Raw genomic sequence first — 23119 nt, forward strand, 5'->3', positions numbered from 1 at the left:
ATATAAGTAAATTTCATCGGAATTGATGAGGGCCGGAACGTAATTAATGCGGTGTCTTATTATTTTGACGTCTCATTCGTGGGCAGTTAATATTCCGCGATGTTTTCGCCGCTATTTGCCGCGATGGCTGAGGAGCTGGTGGCTAAAATATACATATCATTGGACCTTGTGATGGTAACTAGAGTTTGATTTGATGTGATGATTAATGGTTTTGATTATAAAAACGAGTAAAATCTGCATCACGTCAACATTTCATTACCTCGGTAGTATTTATTAAATTAAAAAAAAGCTGTTTTGATATAATTTGTTCGCGTTAAAGATTTTCATCAATGACATGCAAAATATTATGTACACTAGCAGTCTGTGTCTAATGCATAGTTGAGTAACTATTAGGCCAATATCTGACTAGGACACCATGGCGACGACACCGGCGTGTCTTGACTCTTGAGCTACCAAACGAGAAACATAAGAGCAGACACCAGTATTGTCAGTTTAAAAATGGACGTCGAAGATTCGATATTGCTTTTGCTATATTTACGAATTACGACGTAAAAGAATGTTATTGATATTATAGTGAACTAGCTGATGCCCAAGATTTCATTCTCGTAGACTTAGTTTAGTAAAAATTCGGTGGGAACTCTTTGATTTTCCGGGATAAAAATGTCACTCTCCATATCTTTAACTATAACCCGCAAAAATCACGTCGATCCGATGATGCATCATTTTGATGTTATTGAAAGACAGACCAATAAACTAACTAACTAATAAATCAACACATTTTCGATTTTATAATATGGGTAGCGATCCATCCTATGTGGCATCCTTCGCAGCATCCTTTACTCTATTGCGTTGAAATCGGTTAAGTAGTTGAGGCGTCAAGAAGTAATAAACAAACAGACAAACAGCATGGCAGTACGGTTTACCGCCAGCTCCCCGGCTGCATCAATGCGAGGCTGTAGGATGTTGGCTGGAGCCTAATTGATGGATGTAATTTACGTCGGAGATTGCGGCGACCTCCACAAAGGGCGCTTCGCAATTATGATTCCTGATCAAAACGAGACGGGATGCTGCCTCAAATGGTCTTGTTTTTGAGGAACGAGAAATTGTTTTCGAAAAGACTCGGGTATATTTTCAGAATATATTTTTCAACGCCTGTATCTACGTAATACTGCATAATATAATAGAAGGAAAAGTTTTCAATATCTGTTAATACTTCACTTTTGAAAATAGACCACGAAAGAGCGGTTTATATTTTTTTATTAAATTCTTGTACTAACTTGAAACAATGTACTTTCACAATAAGGTTTCATAATATATACTTTAAAGTCTGATATCAAACTCAATACATTTGCAAACATTTGTCTCAATAAATATTGTCACATACTGGATTTATCATGACGTCATTGATTAGCTCATGATACGGAAAAGCTAAGAAACTAGCGACATCTCATTTATCAAAGTCTAAAGTTTGGCATTTACGAGAAAACGATTGACGGAACCTATCCAATTGTTATGGGATGCCTATGACTCTACTCAAATAATTCTAAGAGGCATGGCTTGTTCCCTTCTGCTAACTTCACTTGAAAAAGTTGTAGAGTCAAGTTAGCAGTAGACGCAAAACCGCACCTTTGACGGATCAGAGAAACAATACAAGAGTTTGCAATATATAAATTAGATGTAGCTAGCCCCGCCCCGCACCTGAGAATTCCATTTAATTTCGCGTCGGCAAGATGTCACGTCGGATCCATCACATTTTTGCTCTGACATGAAAATAAAAATAAAAGTGCGAGTGAATTCGTCAAGGAATATTTGAGTGGTACGTGAGCCAAGGTAGCTTGTAATGTAAAGCTGGTCGCACACCGCACGCTCCGCACGCAGTCTGCGACACCTTACGTATTGGAGCCTGAACAAATACAAAATGATCTTTAAAAACTTACTAAAAAATCCTATTACGATATAAAGAAATGTTTAAAATATGATAAAGAAGCTCGGAAATGATTTGCTTTAGCAACTTTCATAGTTCTATTAAGTTTTAACTTTAATAAGCTGAAATGGTAATAATAAAATGAATACCCGTCTGAGTTTGTGGAGGCCTCTTTTCAGACCAGCGCGTTTAGAACCCTCGCAGCTTTAGTCCTAAGTTTACGTAATGAACTATCAGTATTTCATCAATTATCTTACAAATTCAACAATTGACAATTAAAAAGTGTACCCATTTTACAGGTACTTTGACTTTACTCATCTTGGGGCGATTAGATTAGACTTATTAGAAATTATTTGCAAAAAAATATTTCTCGCACACTACTTGACTCGCACGCACCGCGTTCTTCGGATTGTGCGGCTACAAGCTCGGTATGCATCGAGCATTAAAATTACGAGTAATGCCACCAAGAGGCCGGATACCGGAATGTTAATATCGGTCGGTCGCGCGATCGCGGCGGCGCTGAATTTAATAATTCGTCGTGATTGACGGCAGCCTCCGGGGACTCCGGGGAGCCGGGAGCCGCGGATGCTGGGGCTGGAGGCGGTGTAATCCATACCAAGCAATGCAAAAAATATTCATAATTCTTTTGATTTTTGAAACTTACCTACTTGAGACTTGTCTAAACCGATTTAAAAAATCGATGTATATTATAACTAGATGAAGCCCGCGACTTCGTCCATGTGGATTTAGGTTTTTTAAAAATCCCGTAGAAACTCTTTGATTTTCCGGGACAAAAAGGAGCCATGTCCTCTCCCGGGATGTAATCATCATAATCGGTAAAACTTTTGGGCCGTGAAAAGTTAGCAGACACACTGTATGGATGTACATTGTACAAGCATGTGACCCAGAATGAAATCTGAACACCCCGACGCCACGCAACCTTATCTGTAACCCTTAGTGAGTTTCCCGGAGGAGGAGCTGATGCCCTCCCCTTCACCCTGAACCCCATTCAACCCACGATGGAAGTGGCATGATTCAAAACTTTTATCGAGTACAATTTTGAATGTACAAGAGGATCAGCTAAATTAATGGAATCAATAGACAAGACCCAATAACCTACTTCACTTCCATTGAAGATCCAAGACGGAGGTACAACAATAGCACTCGGCATCAATCCTCAACAATGCCTGTCCCTATCATCTCGAGATATTGACGTACGCGTGCGAGCGGGACAGCACGTCAATTACCAATTAGCGGAGATTATAACCGCTGAGTCTTGCCGAGTGAATCTTGACGAACGAGAGTTCCATTTCTGCCTTCTTTGATTAAATTAAATTTAAAAAATAATTATTCAATTTTGCACTAACCACTGCACCAACCTGTCTCCAAAAAATCAAACCGTGTTTCCAAGCCGAGCATGCTCTAAAGTTGATTTATTATCTTAATTTTTATGAGTCTTTTATTCGACACGTGTACGCCAGTCTCACCCAACCTTAATTACGAGTAATTACTATCTTAATTACTTAATGGAATGCAACAGATACAAATGAAGAGACATTGCTGCCTATGCAGAGTGGGGTTTGAATATTTGAGTATGGAGCCTGGCCTACCCTCATGTCCGCCATTTTTTTTTCAGAATAGCGACCGAGCATATTAAAGTTAAAGTTTGCTAATCATGAAACACAAGCATTTACCTACTAATCAAAGTAATTCACCCAAAAATTTGATGGCAGGGTAAAACTTAATCTTTAAAACTATTTAATTAGAAGTACGAAGCCCTTCGTCAGTGAGTGACACGCCAGCAAACAAAGCGGACAATATAACATACAATGTTACGTAACACAATATAACATTATCATAGTAGCTTTGTTTGACGCAATGAAACCGGAACTATTCATTATTCCCGCTTTTATTATGGTCGCAACGTTTCCCTTTCTATATCTACACTGAATAGGTCGAGAGCTGGTCAAATATTTTCAGAACTGCAGTATACTCAGTCTATTTGAATGAATTTCTTCGTCTGCCTGCATCTTTTTCGGGCTTAAACATCAATATAATATTCTTGGAGTGTGACCACCATTTTTATCAGGTCGGCTATAAAAAGCCGGTTGATTTCTGCCGCGCGCTCATTGACGGCGTGGCGTTCGACAGTGCAACACGTGAAAAGTGTAATCTGACAGTGTTTTAGGGCTTATCGGTCACGTGAGCTATATTTATCTGTTTTTTGGTTTATTTTTGTAATTAATTTTGTGTAGAATTGTGATTATTTCGTGTGCTTTATAAAATGAGGTTAGACTGATCCTTTTTCTTTGTTTTTGGTAATTCCTTTGTGGAATAAAAATAAGGTTCGATTGTTTTGAATTGTTTTTTTATTAATTTCCGCTTCTGGTTCCTAAAATCAGAAGTGGGATAAAGAACTGCTAGAAGAAAACGCTCACATAAAGAATATCAAAAAGGAACAGGTCTACCCACATTTTAGAATTTTTATGTTCATTTTCGTGTTTTGGTTCTACGTGATACGTAAGTACCCTGTGTGTTTTCTTTTAATAATGCCACGAAATAGATCACGTTATTGATCGAAAGATCGATCCAAGGATGGCTCACGTGGCCGGGTTTGCCACAGTTCTCGAAACCCGTCTCGGGTTAGCTAGCGTTGAGATTGAGATCACATTCGCAAAGTTTTTTTTGAGAAGTCGAACGCCATGACGCGCCATGATTACTTATAGGGACAGGGAATTTTCGTGAACTAGGTCCCAATCGACATTGTCATAAGACTCATTACCATCGGTTACGTTCTTGTAATATACGCTCCCGTAGGTCGAGTTGTGATCGATGTTTCAAGTCGTCATCTTTGTTGCTCACATAATTAGCAAAATACCTCCAGTACGAGGAGCCAAAATTGTAACCATAAAAGTTAAATCGAATGGTCAATTTTCATTTGTAAATTTTATTTGTAAAAAGAGTAATCATAATGTAGATGATTGTTTTGTTAAACAATTTTTGCTGCAAGATAGAAGAAAGTCGGTGTTATTTGCACTGTAGTTTTACCGAGGGTACCTGTAGATATTTTGCTTGACAGTGAATCAACGATATCACTTACGTAATTTATCTGAATCGATTGATAACCATTTTCAGTGTACTCAAACTACCGCATTTTGCATATAACGTGCCATTGACAGCCAAGAGGTAGAATGAAATTATTTTACGACGTTGAATTTCCCGAAATTACATTAGAAATCATTTTTTATGAATGCTCAGACCTGTTGTATTAAAAACAGACATACCAAACCAACCAGGAGCTGCTTACATTTGAACAATGTGCTCACATTGATTTTATGTTTCTTTTCTCGAAACAATACTGGCTGCGAGCTTTGGCGTTTCACACGGGTGTGCCGTGTGAGGCTCGCTGGAGATGTGGCACTGTGCTGCGCACGCCGCTGCGAGCTCCTGTGCTCTCCGCGGGCGTGACAGCTCGCTGGTGCGGTGGCGCTTCGCTGCGCTCTCGCCGCGCACGGTGCTGCGAGCTCCTGCGCTCTCCGCGGGCGTGACAGCTCACTGGTGCGGTGGCGCTTCGCTACGCTCTCGCCGCGCACGGCGCTGCGAGCTCCTGTGCTCTCCGCGGGCGTGACAGCTCGCTGGTGCGGTGGCGCTTCGCTGCGCTCTCGCCGCGCACGGTGCTGCGAGCTCCTGCGCTCTCCGCGGGCGTGACAGCTCACTGGTGCGGTGGCGCTTCGCTGCGCTCTCGCCGCGCACGGCGCTGCGAGCTCCTGTGCTCTCCGCGAGCGTGACAGCTCGCTGGTGTTGCGGCGCTACGCCGCGCACGCTGCTGCGAGCTCCTGCGCTCTCCGCGGGCGTGACAGCTCACTGGTGCGATGGCGCTTCGCTACGCTCTCGCCGCGCACGGCGCTGCGAGCTCCTGTGCTCTCCGCGGGCGTGACAGCTCGCTGGTGTTGCGGCGCCACGCCGCGCACGCTACTTCGAGCTTCGGCGCTCTCCGCGAGCGTAACGCCTGGTGCTGTGGCCAAGCCGTGCACGTTGCTATGAAACGCGGTGCCTCATTATGGTGCCTCAGTGAGACCCTCTGTCACATGGGGTGATGTGATAAGCATTTGTATTTGTATCAGCTGCAATTTGGTAAGACCTTTCCTACTTTGTTTTTATCCAGTGAGGATTTATAATGTCGATACCTGTTGTAGTAAAGCACTTTATTTGAATCATTGGTATCATGGAAAGAAAATACCTTGCTCTAGCTTTGCTTGTCTCGCTATGGGTAAAAGTTGTCTGTTGGGATCCAATGACGCAGTAAGTTCATAAATGGTGTAATGTGGATGTGGAAAATGGAGATTCAGTACTTTTGGAAAACATTATAACGAACTTTACCAGTTCAACAAGCTTAGGTATGGTTTTGATAATGTTCTGTTGTTTTACAAAAGAATAGTACTTGTTTACACGTCATGTAACGTGCTGTTTCTGCCAGTTTTCAATCGAGTCAATCTCATTTTACCGTTGAGTTTCAGATTTTATTGGAAAGTACTATTTTGATTGGTGTGTTTGAATGTGTTAAGGTGAAAGGTTGATTTGAATGTGTTAAGGTCAGGTAGACCGAGCACTTATTTAGGAGTTGATCAAGTGAATTAGACTGACTTCGTTGAACTTGTCTTAAGTTGTGCAGATTAGTTTTGTTAGTGAATACCTACTTGCCACCTGATTACATAATTTAGATAGCACTCCTGCAGTTTCAATCAGAAAGGTATTGTTCTTCTACCGTCATGGATAGAAAACTTTGTTTTTATTTGACCGGTGTTCCTGTATGGCTAAATTGCATCATAAGTTATCTACTGAAATGTACATCAGTACCAAAGTGATGTAGTTCTTGTTGCTCTTTGGTTTCACATGCAAGGTTTTAAGTAAGATTCCTCAGTGAATGTCGTTGACACTCTCCCAAAGTTTTTAAGATTAACGACCAGAGTTTGTTGTCAAATACTCCAATTCCGCGGGAAAATTAGAATCTAAGATCCAGAAAGTGGTATCTCGAGTGTTGCGCTGCATTCAACCGAATATTTCAATGCTTCCTTTGTTACAGTAGCACGTACTATGTGTTCGCGTACGAGTGGGTGTGAGGCGAGATGTCTTGCTGGTTGAAGCGTGTGGCTGGTGTGGCCCAGATGCAGCGTGCTCCCAAGTCTGGCGACCTAGTGTCTGGTTCCGGAAGTTGCATCCTTTCGATGCGTATCAGGTTGTATCCTGGCAGTCTTCGTCCTGGGAACATGCTAATGATAGACGCATTCACCAAGTATTGCCTACTGTGCCCAATACCTCGTCAAAAGATGAAATCGCGTTAAAACATGCAGTAACTCAGGGAATTAAGCGTATCAATCTTAATGGTCTGCGATAAAGGGTGAACGCTTGAGTCCAACGAGTTTATCAAATGGATTTAAAGACCTTGTATTTGAAATGAAATTCTCTGTGTACAGGGAAGCTTGATCCCGGTATGTGGGGGTCATACAAGGTCCTGAATATCTTGCCAAGTGGCCGCTACGAGTTAAGGCTGCTGAGTGGGTCATATGGCAAGACCACTCGGGCGGCGGCGGAGCACATGGTGCCTTGGCGAGGAGAGGAGAGTGGTGCCCGGATGCGTGTGCTGCTTTCTTCGAAAGTCCAGCCTGTTGGCTACCTTGTGGTGGTAAAGATTAAAGTCGTGATTTTGTTAACCATAGTGCCCAGCAACTCCCACCCTTTTAATGAAAAAGGCCTCACCTGCCCTTGGATACCTACCTACTTATGGACTGACCCATGACATCTATTTTAGTGCTATGATTAACCAATCACGGTAATGCTTTGCCCCTCAAGGAAAGTTCAACGGTGGCTCGTTGGGATAAACTTTCATCGACCGTTGCCCGAGTCTGGCGGTCTGATGATGGTCATCTCAAGTTCTTGGTTCATGGACGCATGGCCGTATGGCGGTCCATCTGACTGACATGGACGCTGGCCGTATGGCGGTCCATCTGACTGACATGGACGCTGGCCGTATGGCGGTCCATCTGACTGACATGGACGCTGGCCGTATGGCGGTCCATCTGACTGACATGGACGCATGGCCGTATGGCGGTCCATCTACTGACATGGATGCAAGGCCGTATGGCGGTCCATGGGTGCGCGCGCTAGGTTTGAGACGTCTCATAGGTTGTTAGGTATCACCTCTTCTAGGTGACAGGGATACCCCATAAGGCTAAATGGTTTATCTACATGCCTAGCCAATACTAGTCGAATTTCGAATTGCTTATTCGTTTTGTTATTGCCAATCATAGCTATGGGGTTGTGTTATACCAAAGTTGGTTTCAGGCGTTGACGATGCAGCAGACGACCCAGGTGCTGGTCTTTGTTCCGCACCTGAGTCTACTCCGACACCACCGGAGGCGGGGGCAGGGGCGCTGCTCGTTCCCGTGCGCCCCTCGCCGGTCTCCCCTCGTGCACCACACGCCGACGGCGTTGTGGCGCCAGCTGAGAGTCCTAACAGACGGGATCTCGTGACCCTTCTGGCTGTGGCGGCGGGCGAGGACGCCGCATGGTCAGGAGAAGCCGTCTTGGAGTGTGACCACCATTTTTATCAGGTCGGCTATAAAAAGCCGGTTGATTTCTGCCGCGCGCTCATTGACGGCGTGGCGTTCGACAGTGCAACACGTGAAAAGTGTAATCTGACAGTGTTTTAGGGCTTATCGGTCACGTGAGCTATATTTATCTGTTTTTGGTTTATTTTTGTAATTAATTTTGTGTAGAATTGTGATTATTTCGTGTGCTTTATAAAATGAGGTTAGACTGATCCTTTTTCTTTGTTTTTGGTAATTCCTTTGTGGAATAAAAATAAGGTTCGATTGTTTTGAATTGTTTTTTTATTAATTTCCGCTTCTGGTTCCTAAAAATATTATATTAGTACTAGCTAAAATCCATGACTTTGTCCATGTGCGTTAAGATTTTTGAAAATTGCGTGGGAACTCCTGGATTTACTGGACTAAAAAGTAGCATATGTTACTAAATATCCGAGCAAAAAAATCACGTCATTCCGTAGCTCTGTTGCGGCGTGAACGTCAAACCAACAAACAACACACTTTTGCATAATTTATAATATGGGTAGCGAGATTTAGGTATTATGTTCCATAAACTTATTAAAACATTTACAATTTACAATGAATCTACTACTAACTTAGCTAATACTATACTAATGCTCCTTACTAAAAATAATAAGGAAAAATGTTAGTACTCTACTATGTAGTTACTTTACTTTTTAATAGACTAATAATTTTGTCTGAAACCTTTTAAGAATCAATGGTGCTAGGTAATTCGATGGCTAAAACACTAAACTAAATTGACACTTAGAGCAGAATTGACACCATATGAATTGTGTCGGAGTAGACCAAGTTTCATGTATCTAATAATATTTCACGTACTATCTGACACTGAAAAATTGTTCACCTTCTCTCAGTCTATTTCAAACCACATCCACGTGTGTTTAACTAAGCTATTATGATCTCTGTCCCCATAGTGATACAGTGTATTTTGCCATGAAGTCGTTTAGCTCGGTGCTTCGTCATACACTTGTTATACATTATTATCCTGTCCACAGTAATGGGGGGACGATTGTTCCAACGTTTCGCAATAAAGGCTCTTTGACTCTGCTATCTACGCAATCATAATATTATGTCTTTACATAATAAATAGGTCAAACAAATCAGAAATGTGCGTAGGAGAACCAGAGTAACCAACATAACTAAACGTGTTGCGAAGCTTAAGTGGTAATGGACAAGGCATATACCTAGTAGTTCCAAAAACCGATAGATGTCGGGGTCCCAAAGTGCTAGAATGGCGACCTCGCATCAGGAAGCGCAGCATTACAAGACCTGCACTAGGTGGAGGAACCTGGGTGGTTGCGGTAGAAGGAGTCGCAGAGAGCCGCTAGATTCAGGCACCGCAGGATAATGGTGCCCCTACGAGAGAGATCTATGTCTGCAGTTTGTAAGCTGCGGCAAATTAGTGTTCCCGATCAAATACTAAAATGTTTAATAAATCGAATCATAGATGGCGCAGTCCGTCATTAACTTGCAGTGTGTACAGTTATTGGAGCAACCGGTTTTTTGAGAAAAACTGCGTGCTAGTTTGTTGAGGCCAATAAATAAAATAAAATAGTATGAATGGGGGAAAAATAGGTCAAAGAACCGCTGAGCTTCAAAAGCTCATTTTATTCTTATGGGAAAATGACATCAAAAACGCGCCGACACATTTATGTAGAATCAAACGTCCCCGGCACGCGCGCCCGCGGGCGGTGGGGCCCTTTGATCCGGGAATAATGGGAATCATGAATATTCTGATAAATAATAATATTATAGGCAAATGCCTAAACTTGCGCTTTTGTTGACTTCATTGTGCACCGAACTATAAGCCTTGGATCCACACAATGTGTAACTGGAATCAAGTAACTCCCTTCGGCGGTGATTCCACAAGACGATTCCTCTGTTGCTGCAAATGTTCATAGGCGGCGGTAATCACTTAACATTAGGTGCCCCGTCAGCTCGTTTGCTCGGTACTTTTATTTAAAAAAGTCAAAAATTCTAGAGCACATAAGTAATTAAAGTTGGTTCCATATTATGTAATTGGAACAAACTGTTTATATAGTAGGAGTTAAAGGCACTTGTGGTAATATTTTGGTCAGATCGGTCCTTTGCTATTGGTATATCGGTGTTAGGCAAGAGGATAATAAAGGGATAATAACAATGTGGATATCATGCATTAATTGATAATTGAAAATAAATTGTCAAAGTTTAATTGAGTGTAAAATATTTCTATTTCATTATTAACCTACCAGGAGTTGATGAGAAGGTTGCTACGGAAGTCGTCAAAGCAGTGCAGTTTTAAGCTCAAACTTCTAGCTTGGGTGTTATGTTGCTTGAAGGCTCAAAGAGGTAACATATTACGTACTTCACAAGCTCTAAGTTGAAACTAAGTTGTAAAGGAAACACGGAGAATATTGCTCTCAAGTCGAATCTTCAGGAGGCGATAGTGCCGCTCCCAATATCCAATCAATGAATCAAAATTATGTCAAACTCTTGTTTTATACACTGACAAGACATTGTTTAGTTATTCATTAGATAGAAGGGTTTTTAATCGGGTTTTTAACCCCCGACCCAAAAAGAGGGGTGTTATAAGTTTGACGTGTGTATCTGTGTATCTGTCTGTGGCATCGTAGCTCCTAAAGTAATGAACCGATTTTAATTTAGTTTTTTTTGTTTGAAAGGTGGCTTTATCGAGAGGAGTGTTCTTAGCTATTATCCAAGAAAATCGGTTCAGCCGTTTGAAAGTTATCAGCTCTTTTCTAGTTAATGTAACCTTCACTTGTCGGGGGTGTTATAAATTTTTAATTTACACTTGTTAGGGGACTTTTATAGGTGACCTATGAGACAGCCCATCGCGGTTACAAACTACTAAAATCAAACTATAAGTCCAAGGGCTTAGGCTGGGTGTTGGTCATTCAGTGAGTGAATGGAGTCAGATTTTTTTTTTGTATTTAGGTAAACTTACCTATTAAATTTGAATATCAGAAAAAACTATTGATGCGATTCAAATTAGCTTGTACATGCGCAAAGTCGCGGGCATCGCCTTGTGTTTACATAAATTACGTAAATCACTTCCCAAGCTTACGCACTGGGTTTGATCAAAGGAGTGGGGGGGGGGGGGGGGGGGGGGGGATGAACTAATACGGTTGGATGTAAATGAAGTTAAATATTAATATTCATGCTCTCTCTAGGTCAATGCCAGCCGCGCCGCGCTAGTGTTTCGGGTTGTTTCGTCGGTCCAGCAAACGTATACATTAATTTACTCATGCTAAACTGGAACTTGTTTGATGAAGCCTTGAGTGCGGCGCGGTCTAGTAGAGATCGTTCCCTAGGTTACATAAACAGTAATGATCTTGAGTTTCAAATCAATTTAGCGTCTCCAAAGTTAGCATTTCCTGCCGTCGTTATCATCTCAATGTCTGTTACTTGACGTAGGTTTCTAAATAATGTTTAAATACATATCAAAAATTGCGGAATCGACAGAATTCGAAGCTGCGTCTTTGACGTTCTGACTGCTAAGCCACGGTTTCCCTTAGTGCCAACTGCCAGTGAGGTAAATGTAAAACATGAAGTGATATAGTTCACTCAGTACTGAACCGAAGTAGGTTTCTTATATCCGACTGACTGACTGATCTATCAACGCACAGCTCAAACTATTGGACGGATCGGGCTGTTTGATAGCTTTTATGATGTAGACATCCGCTAAGGTCCACGCGGACGAAGTCGCGGCATAAGCTAGTCATCAAATAAGTGCCATTAGCGGTGGGCTCTCTTTGTCCCGCACAGTGCAATCTCCACGTGAACAACAGCGTCGTTACTCAGTAATGCGCCTTATTAGCCTTTTTGTGCCGCGGCTCCGGGGACCTGCTCAGGAGGATATTACATTGTAACGAATTATATGGCGACCGCGAGTGGTCCGTGTGTGGCTGGCTTTTTTTTTTTTTTTTTTTTTTTTTTTTTTTTTTTTTTTTTTTTTTTTATTCACTATAGGTAAGCGCTTGACCACAATCACACCTGATGGAAAGTGATGATGTGATCTAAGATGGGACGCGTTTACCTAGAAGGTGCCTATTCACTCTTGTTTTAAAGATACCCGGATTGTAATTGGTAGGAAACACAGATCGCGGAAGAGTATTCCAAACCTTAGCCATGCGTATGAGGAATGAAGACGCAAAACGTTTTGTGCGTGTAGATGGAATGTCGACGACATAAGGATGGAAACTCGCCCGACGTCTTGCGGTTCGGTGGTAAAATGGTGAAGGGGGGACAAGATCGAAAAGTTCCTGTGCACACTCTCCGAAATATATCCTATAAAATACCGATAAGCCGGCGACCTTACGGCGGTGATCGAGACTTTGAAGTTTCGCCAACAAAGGAGAGTCTTCGCCTATAAGTCTCCTAGCTCGACGGTCAACGGCATCCAGAGCCGCTAGTTGGTACTTTGCGGAGCCATCATAGAGGTGACTGCAGTACTCCATGCACGACCTGACTTGTGCTTGATACAAAGTAATCAGTTGGCGCGGCGTAAAGTACTGCTTGACCTTGTTAAGAATGCCTAGTTTTTTTTGGCTTTATTACTATTTAGCTCCTTTGGAAGGTGCGTGAAGTGCAAGTACAATTGAATACGAAACAACTGTTAAGTATTTTTACCTGACTGCTAAAAAAAGGAGTGTAATGTTTTCACGGTTAATGTATGTATTATGTTTGAGAATTTTTTTATTGCACTATAACTTCTAAATGCCTGATAGATTTGGGTCATTGGCAGATAAGTATACCTATCGTTAAAATCCTTACATCATCCCGAGTGACAGTGGCTATAAATTAGAAAAAAAACTAAGATGGTGGCTGTATGGCGCCATTTTCAAATGTTAAAGCTTTTACTTTTTCAGTTAGTTTTTTTGGCAGTGCAGTCTCTTTTAATTTTTCTAATTAGGTAGGTACAACTTGTTGAAGTGAATCTTCTTTATATGTGACTTGAGAGTAACTCTGATCTTTTTTCAAATAAAAGTAATTCAAACAACCTGGGACACCATAACATTAGGTCCAATAGGTAGGTACGTTACGTGTAAGTATTGCTCTGCGTTTCATAATGCGTTCACAAAGGAACCTCGCGTTTCATTTCCATGGGTCTGGTATAACTGTTACCACGTAAAAGTAGAGTCATTAATGTCTCTAGATAATGAAGAGGCAATGATCGTATGCTGCAGTATGCTGTATGTCCAGTGAGCTGAATGTTTAGCGGCGCGTTGCGAGCAGTGGAGAGAGCTTTAATGTCAACTGGTAACTGCACTCGACTGCCGCTAATGACTGCTCAACGTGCCATCGGATGCAGTTAGTGCACACGAGTTGTACTAGCGGAGCCTTAGAATAAGAACCTTAAAGTAAGCTCATCGCACAAACAAAAAGGCGCAAAACCCAGCAAGACTAACACAATGAATGCTTAGCAAGAAACAGTTAAAATTATTTTGCTATAATCCGCCAACAGAAAAAATCTGTATGGTCAAACATGCAGTTACAAGCTAAGCACCGCTTACCTCCCCAACCAAGCAATAAAGCCAAGTTCCCAAGCAAGCACTGCCACCACCAGTCACATGCACCACCACACAAGACTTTTCCACTACTCTCGACGTACGTTTCGCCCCGACACCGGAGCATCCTCAGGAGATATTGACTTTACAATGCTGTATTGTCAAGTCACAATGAATGCTTCCCTATCGAAAATCCACTTACCGTATTAAATAATGTTTACATAGAGTAGAACAAAATAGAAAGATTTTATTTCAAATAAACTTTTACAAGGTACTTTTGTATCGCAAAAAGAATTTACCATTGGTTTAGAATGCCATTCCTAACCATCAGAACCTGTTAGTTTTGAAATATTCAATTTAGGGGGTACAATATTATAACATGTTTAAGTAATATCCTTTTTTCACGAAAATACTTTTAATAGATTTAATAGAAATGAAAAATACTAAGTAGCTATCAGAGGTTTCCAAGGACCTTGAGAAAACATTATAATCACACACAAACCTACGTAATATATAATTATTATTATTCGCCATTCAAAATATCTGCTTGACAAAATTCAGACCCATAAATTCGCAGCAGGTTGGAAATTTTAACACGTTAGATAATGTTGGCATTAATAATAAAACATTCGGGTCCGAGAGGGAGCCGGGAGGGAACTGAGAGGGCTTTTACGTGACCCTCTTGTGAGATGACCGGCGCCATTACCGGCCGGCAATTACCTTGTTATGATACACCCAAATTGTTCGCGACGTAAAAATACATTAAGTGTGATAGCTCATGTTTACGTGAGGGAAATGAGCTTTCAGCTCACACAATTCATAACTCAGTTGAAAAGTGTAAGGTTGTAAACATAACAGCTAATTTTCACGCTTAGTCACGATTTAAGAAGAAATAAAGAAAAAAGCGGGCAAGTGCGAGTCCGACTCGCACACGAAGAATTCCGTATCATCGTACAAAAAATATCAATTTTTAACTTTGTAATGTATGTAAGCACAAATTCACGACTTTCGGATTTTCCCCTTTACTTGTGTTATAAAATCTACCTATCTGCCAAATTTGATGGTTCTAGTCAACGGGAAGTACCTTATAGGTTTCTTAATATACACGACAGACAGACAACGAAGTGATCCTAAGAGAGTTCCTGTTTCCTTTTGAGGTACGGAATCCTGAAAAGAGCAGACTGTAAAAGACTCGCACAATTCATTCAGTGGGCATAAGCGAGCATTAGCTAACGATCAAACGGTTTGATCCGGACAAAGCCGTGAGCGATGTATTGTATAATACGCAAAAATCCGCCGGCGGTGTCGCTCCGTAACGAGCGCAGTAAATTTGGCGATTTAATTCACGCGTAGCGCTGAGCCGGGGCCGTTTTTCAAAAACAATCACATATAAAACAATGAGGCATGTCGGCGCGAGCCGGACAAATGGGCCCATTCGCGTCGCCAAAAAGCGCAAAAACGATTGCGGTGCGATTGCGACGCCGCCGCCACGTCGCCCATCCCCTAATGCGTCGTTTTGATAATGGTAATTGTAATTGATGCTTCCGCAAATATCCATCGACTCAACCGTGACGACCGACTTCGATCATCGCTCTGGAGTCTGGCGTAGTAGTAGAGCGCTGTAGTCTTATAATAATACGGGCATGGAGTCCTGGGCCCGATTCACAGTAGAAAGACCTTTATAATTGGGTTTGGTATGGTCTTGTATGGTCTTGGGGATCCGGCCATGGCTGGTTACCACCCACTTGCAGGGTGGGTGGTAATAATAACGCGTTGAAGCCATAATAGTATGTTTAGCGAATAAGTAAAAAGAAACAGTTAAGATATTTTGACACAGAAACATAATAATTTTCATTCAATTTCAATGTTTCATGATAATATACATAAATGTAGTTAGACAACTTTATTGTACAAGTTCTGAGAACTACGTAAATTGTTAATCAAAAACTTTCCAAACTACTTTCAAAGAAGAAATGACAAGAAACTTTATCGAAAATGATTTGAAGAAATAAGTAACAATAAGTAGGTACCTACCTAAAGTTCGCGACAGGTCGACATGCACACGCGGGGGTCGCTATAGACAGAACCTACATAAGAAAGGAATTTGAGTGATTCCAAACTCAATCCCAGTCGTAAAAATAAAGCATACCTATTTCGAGATCAGGGATCAACATTTTATGCGTTGCTTTACTACCCGTGTATCATGTAAGCAACAATCGGACTGTGAGGGAGCAAAAAACGTGTTGAAAGTGTTGGCGAGTCAAAGCCGGGGCGGGCGCGTGCGAGCACGCCCGAGCGGGGAAATAAAACCACGCGGGCTCCGTGGGACCCGCCAGCTGTAAGTGCAGACTGGGTTTGCTTTGACAGCCTTCAATATTCACTAGATAAAGCAGTAAAAGTGGAAAGCGGACGAAGTTGCGGACGTCATCGAGTTGCTCATGTTTTGTTACGACATCGTGTTCAGGAGTGTAATCGCGACTCCTAGTTAGTTATAATTGGCTATTTGTTACGGTATCTTATAGAGACGTAGCCAGCAGTGAAGCTGTCGTGGATGCATAGACAGCCAGTGGCTTGCGTCTAACGCGAAACCATCGAGGCGTCCTTAATTACCGCTCGAATCGCTGCGAGTCGTGCTGAGTGCTGACGACTGAGCATTGTTGCTTACTGGCTGATACACAGAGTAAGTAGAATGACACGGTATAACCACTGAGTTATTTGTGGGCGATATCAAATTTTTATCATCATATTATTTATGGGCCTCATAAGAAAGCTTAGAGTCACTCAGCGAGCGATGGAGAGAACTATGCTTTGAATATCTCTAAGTAATCAAATCAGATTTCAGCAGATCTGTAGGAAAACCATATGTGACTGAGCTATCTGTTTACGAAGCTGGTCTGGCAATGGGCAGGGCACATAGTTTGCAAAACCGATAGACCTTGGTGCCTCAAGGAGCTCAAATGGTGACCTTGCTCTGGAAGGCGCATTATTGGAAGACACCCCACTAGGTGGACAGACGATATCAAATAAGCCGTAGGGAGCTGTGGGATTCAGGCGGCGTGAGACTGTTGCGTACGAAAGACCTTACGAGATACCTATGTCCAGCCGTGGACGTCTGTCAGCTGAAAATGATCATGATGCCTGCTGATCCACTACAAAAAACAATATACAGTATCATTTGGTGCATAATCTTTTGCTCCAAAAAAACAGATACATTTCAACAAGTCAAAGTTTACTATCTTGTGCTATTTCGATGCAATCTGATGGTTTTTTTTTTAAAAAAAGTAAAATATCTCAGCCACCATCGGTGAACTAGCTGATAGATCTGCGCTATCAAAGAAGGACGACAAAACATGAAAACAATACTGCGAAAAAATATAAAAGCGGAGCGGAGGAGCGGCGATGCGTGGCACGATCCGTGTAACAACCGGCGACTGATTGCCCCTGAAAGGGTGAGCTGCACGAAAATAAACAACGCTTCTACATTGCTGATTAAAACTCAGTACCTACTACCTACCTCCAGCTCTCCGCACAAAGCGATTATCGGACCGTGTACTGCCTCCTATTACTTTATTCCCCTCCCCTCCCCTCCACTCCCCTCGTCCGTATCTCCAGCAGCCTGAGAACAACCAGTGCGACATATCTCTCCCGCGGATTTGGTCAGGGAGAAACTGACTGTCATTATATCAACGAACAGCTTATTCTGATGAGTCTTGTAATTTGAGATTTTGCAAGGAGACTCTCTCTCGTCATCATCATCATCGTCATATAGACGTCCACTGCTGGACATTGATCTCTTGTAGGGTTTTCCACACGCCATGGTCTTTCGTCTGGCGACCTAATGAGGGGTCTTCCAATCTATGTACCCTACCCATTGCCACTTCAACTTCACCATCCGCTAAGCTTGTCGGTTTTCTTACAGATCTCCTCATTTCTGATTTGATCCCATACAGACAATCCATGAATAGCTCTCTCCATCGCCTGCTGAGTGACTGTGAGCTTTTTCACGAAGCCCATAGTCAGCGACAATGTCTCGGATCCATATGTTATCACTGGCAACACGCACTGTTCGTCGATATTTACAGCAATTTCATACAAACAGCCGGGCCGGGTAAACCGGTAAAGAGAAACCCGTGAGAAAGCGTTGTCATACTGGTTGTGCTCGGGTACTTCATTGTTCGCATCGATGTCGGATTACCCGCTTTGATATTGTAAATCTTTTGTCGACGCTGCAATCCGGCAATCCTAAGTGAAAGCTACAAGACATTTCGCCAACGTCCCCGCAACTGAGAGAGGCAAGCTCGGGTTGTGGCAAATCACAAACTTTGCAAAGATACAACGCTTTGTGGCTGTAATTACTTAGCTTCAGTATACTAGTGCTTTGAATGGTTCGGCAAATTGGTTGTTAAAGCTAACTACGAGACAACTAAACATCTTGAAAATACGATCTATAAGGAGCCTTTAAGATTCTTCTTGTTACACTTTAGCATTATTATCTATTCTGTGGTACTACTATGAGAATGACCTGTAATTTGGGGGATGTCTGTATTTACTATTTTCATAAAACAATCCAGTTCTTAGGCTGGGCTAGTATTTCTTGAAATTCATGCTGTCTGTAAGAAAAAAATCTGGTTTGTCTGTGGTAGCGAGGAAATTCTCAAGTATTTCCGTATGGATAGCTAAACATCCATTGCTAATGAAATAAAGAGCGCGCAGATATATAGAAATACTGGTAAAATACTTTTGACTTACGTCATGTAACCAGGATAGCTTCCTGGCCGGCGGGTTGGCGCGCACGTGGCACTCGAAGTACACGTCATCGCCTTCTTTGATGTCGCCCGCCGCCAGCGAGCTGCCCAGCCGCAGCTTCACTACTGGGGGATCTGAGGATGAAAGGCATTAAATACAATGCTATTCTCTGAGTGCTATCCTAACATCTATTTGCTGATTAGCCTCGTGCTCCCTCGGTCACATCGCAAGAGTGAACGCCGCCACACCATCGCTTTTAATTAACCATGATTGTCGTCAATCTCAAGCCTATTTCGCGATTAAAAAGTATTAACATGAACACTTACACACTACGCTGATGGTCCACGAGGTCTCGAGGAACAGCGAGGTGACGTTGGGGTTCTCGGCTCGGCAAGTGATGGGCTTGCCGTCGTCATCCAGCGTTGGCACGAAGCTCATCACGCTGACAGTTAAGTTGTCACGAAGTTCCTCCTGAAGCAAAGGTTTCGATTAAGTTTGCGTATTGGACGCTAGATGGCGCTGCATCGAGTATGCATTGCAACAATGTAATTTTTAAGTTAACAACTATTTTTGGCTTTGGCATTGACATTATAGCAGTAAATCTAGGCTCTGACGAAATACACTTAAAAGTGTATAATAGAGAATATTGAGTTGTAAGTAGTTATTAAATATATTATTATATATCATGCGTTTAGTTTATGAATTTTTATCGACCCTTTAAAGCCAAGTTACTCGTGAAATTTATATGAGTTGAGAAAAATGGATAAGAGAAAAATTCGTGGAAAAGCTCTCGACGCACGAAAAAATTATTTGCAGAACTTCAAAGCGGTGCTTATTTAAAAATTCAGCACAAGCCCTTTATTTCACTCCAGCGAGAAACAAAACTCTGTGAACATTTGAAACGAGTCGCGACAAGTAAATTGTGGTTATAAGTTATAAGTTAAAATTTAAAATAACCCCTCTTTATTATATTAGAGAGAGTAAAATTGAAATTAGATTTACTTATTTTTAAGGTTGGTCCAATAAAATGAGATTGGTTATGGTTCTACGGAGACGATATTTTAGTCTGTTTGCGAAAAAGTTCAACTTGGCTATAAATTTATTTTTTAGCTTCTTATCTCGCTTCTTATTAGATAAAATTAGACGGGTATTCAGTGAAGAACTATCACCATATGAGCTACTCTCGATGTAAAACAAAAAATGTTATGTCAAAGCAGATTCTACAATTTCTGGTGCAATTGTTACCTAGTCCCAACCATTTCATTTTCATTAAAAGCTCAAAACCAACGCTTTACCAATATTTGAACCCGTGATATTGTACTATTAACAAATAGACTGTTACAAGTTTTTCAGTCGGTTGTTGCGGTTAAATAACGTTAACCCAAGTCGGTAATTGATTGGATAATCCTTTTTGGAGGTCTGAATATTATGTCCTTGCCTTTCTCCCCATACTTCAGAGAGCATTTTATTAAAAGAAGTAGTAAAAAGTAATCAAAAAATGCATTTGCGTATCAGTAAATACAGAAGTAGTTTTCTATACTATAAACCACAATTGTAGAGGTTTTTGACGATTAACAAGGACTTCTTTCTATCCCATGCTATTTTCACTTCTTCCAGAATAGGTTGCTTTTACTTAGGACAGCATCATCTCTTACCATCAGGTGAGATCGCTTGAAGGGAATTAAATTTAAAGAAAAGAAATTGGCTTTTGTAGATATCGGGCAGATGAGATGAGCCGTTAAGAGCGCAATCCACCGCAAGCCTCCGATAGTGTTGACCAAGCACTTCATGCCCCTCCCTCTCCACCCCTCCATTCCACTCCACTACGTCTCGCTTTACGTACCCGGAAGTACGGCAATATGAAGCTAAGAATAATGACATTAACAGGGGGCTCTCCGTCACTCCCTACATACAAACGTAGTTTGGTTCTCATTATAGAATGCTAACCAATCAAACTCGATGCAATTTTGTAGACATTTTCTAAAAACTAATATCCATATGTGTAGTTTGCCAATTTTCCGTAGACCGAGTTAATTCACAATCATTATTATCATCATACCGAATGCTAATTTTCACAAAATGTTTTTAAATATAGCCTATATCTTCCTTAGATAATCCCTCTTTCTATTGGTGAAAACGTTTGAAAATCTGTACAATAGTTTCTGAGATTAATCCGAACAAACACGAACTCAGCGCTGCGGCATTTTTATACTAGGTAGGACCAAAGTTTTGAGGGATATAAAATGACAATGGCCAAAATAGATCCGTTGATAAATGAACCTGCAAATGAATATCACATTGTACAAAATAACTATTAACCTATTCCTCAAATTCAAATTAACAGATCAATATCCAATTATGCTATGATTATTAATTATAATTATTATATTAATATGATTAATATTTGGTAATTAAAATGCAATCAGTTCGCGTGGCATACAAAGTTAATAACATCGTGAAATTTGTAAGTTTGTATGTCACTCTTCAGGTCTTTAAAAAGTTTTGTCTCTCTATTGCGGTGTGATTGAAAGAAAAACCAAATAAACAAACACACTTTTGCATAATTTATGATATGGAAAGTGATATTCGGCAAGAACTAATTCAGTTGTATAATGAGACGTCAGCATATGGGTATGTTAGGTCGCTCGGTTAGAATCTATATAACTAAGCCGAAGCTAATAGATTTCGCAATAATATTGAAATGTACCTAACTCCAAATTGTTAAGCTCGTACGTACTCAGCAAATTGCATCTGGGAATTGTATTAGCGTTGAATAAACACTTGTATTCGATACCTCGCCAACTGTAACTGTTAACTAATTCCATCGCACGGAAACTTGGAGTAACGTAATCTTTGTTAATAGTTCGGGACTTGCGGATATGGGGTCGGATTCAATGGCATTAACGTTAATATTATAACATGGTATTGTTCGGCCAATCTGTGGTTATCGTCGCTACCAACTTCATGCTTGTAAACAGGGTGTGAACTCCTAAAGTTGGGTAAAGGTCTCATCTCAGACAAAGTGGTTTGGACATCGAAATATACAGGCTGTAATTAGAACGCTAGCAAAAACTTAGCGCTATTATTATACTAGCTAAGCGCAATCCAATGCCAACCCGCAATATATAGCATGTAATACTCGGGAACAATGCCCTGCCTACGACACAGCATTGACCCCGTGGCATGTATCTACGCAACGATGTTTTCTTTGAACACATTTCGAACTTTTGTAAATACAGATTTTTAATTTTTTTTTTTGCCTTTTTTCAGTGGTACCTTATACCCTGTAAATAATGGTAAGTTATTTAATATCTAGTCTAGTCATGGGTATTTGTCTGTTATAATGTTACCTGATCAACCCATTTCCGCCCCACTACTGAGTACGGGTCTCCTCTCAGAATGAGAAGGGTTTAGGCCATAGTCTGCCACGCTGGCCCAATGCGGATTGGCAGACTTCACACACCTTTGAGAACACGGAGAACTCTCAGGCATGCAGGTTTCCTCACGATGTTTTCCTTCACCGTTAAAGCAAGTGATATTTAATTGCTTAAAACGCACATAACTGAAAAGTTAGTGGTGCGTGCCCGGGATTGAACCTCCGACCTCCGATTAGGAGGCGGACGTTCTAACCACTAGGCTACCACAGCTTAATTATATCTCAGCTTAGTTATAATGTTAGGTATGGTCGTATGCTGCATAAAAATTTTCTTTACGAATGTTTTATAAATAAAATTAAAGACATTCTCAAGGTACAATAATCATGCGTCTAGTTGATTTATTACATTTTTTGTTACCGATTTCATGAAAAAATATGAATAGATCAACTTCTAGGCTTCTTTTATTAAAATTGCCGCAATATTTCCTAACGTAAGGCACTTTATTTTTGATATATCATCGAATCGACGTTTTATTTGTCCTGTCTGTTATTCATAATCGGGCGAACTAACGAAGCGGCAATCGGCGTCAAAGCGAAAAGTCATTGGACATCGTTCAATGGCCAGTGATTTAATATCGCATGAATCACGAGCAGGCGCCGCGATACACAACGCGCGGGATTTATCGCGTGCCACTCGGCGCGATGATGTTTTATGATTGAGCCATTCGGAACCGCCGCCGTCATACTACCATGGCCAAGCACAATCAGTGCGACAAAGCTTTCTCGAGAACTTTACAACGCTTCGTCCACGCAAAATCCATGGAATCATCATTATCAACCGATAGACGTCCACTACTGTACTTAGCTCTCTTGTGGAGACTTCCACTGCCACGGTTCTGCGCTGCCTGAATCCAGCGGCTTCCTACATGATGTCGCCTGT

At 41.4% G+C, this 23119-nt stretch overlaps 1 protein-coding gene across 1 annotated transcript in view; it reads right to left on the reverse strand.

The window, feature by feature from the left end:
* The window catches only part of LOC123867060 (nephrin-like), a 370840-nt gene that overhangs the window by 59901 nt on the left and 287820 nt on the right, over positions 1–23119 (reverse strand). The window contains exons 9-10 of the mRNA XM_045908906.1: positions 19130–19274; positions 18807–18937 (exon numbers count right to left, since the gene is read on the reverse strand). Coding sequence (XP_045764862.1) covers positions 18807–18937; positions 19130–19274 — 276 coding nt within the window. The remainder of the gene's footprint in view (positions 1–18806; positions 18938–19129; positions 19275–23119) is intronic.

Source organism: Maniola jurtina, chromosome 1 (assembly GCF_905333055.1).
Source record: "Maniola jurtina chromosome 1, ilManJurt1.1, whole genome shotgun sequence".
Classification (NCBI taxonomy): Eukaryota; Metazoa; Arthropoda; class Insecta; order Lepidoptera; family Nymphalidae; genus Maniola; species Maniola jurtina.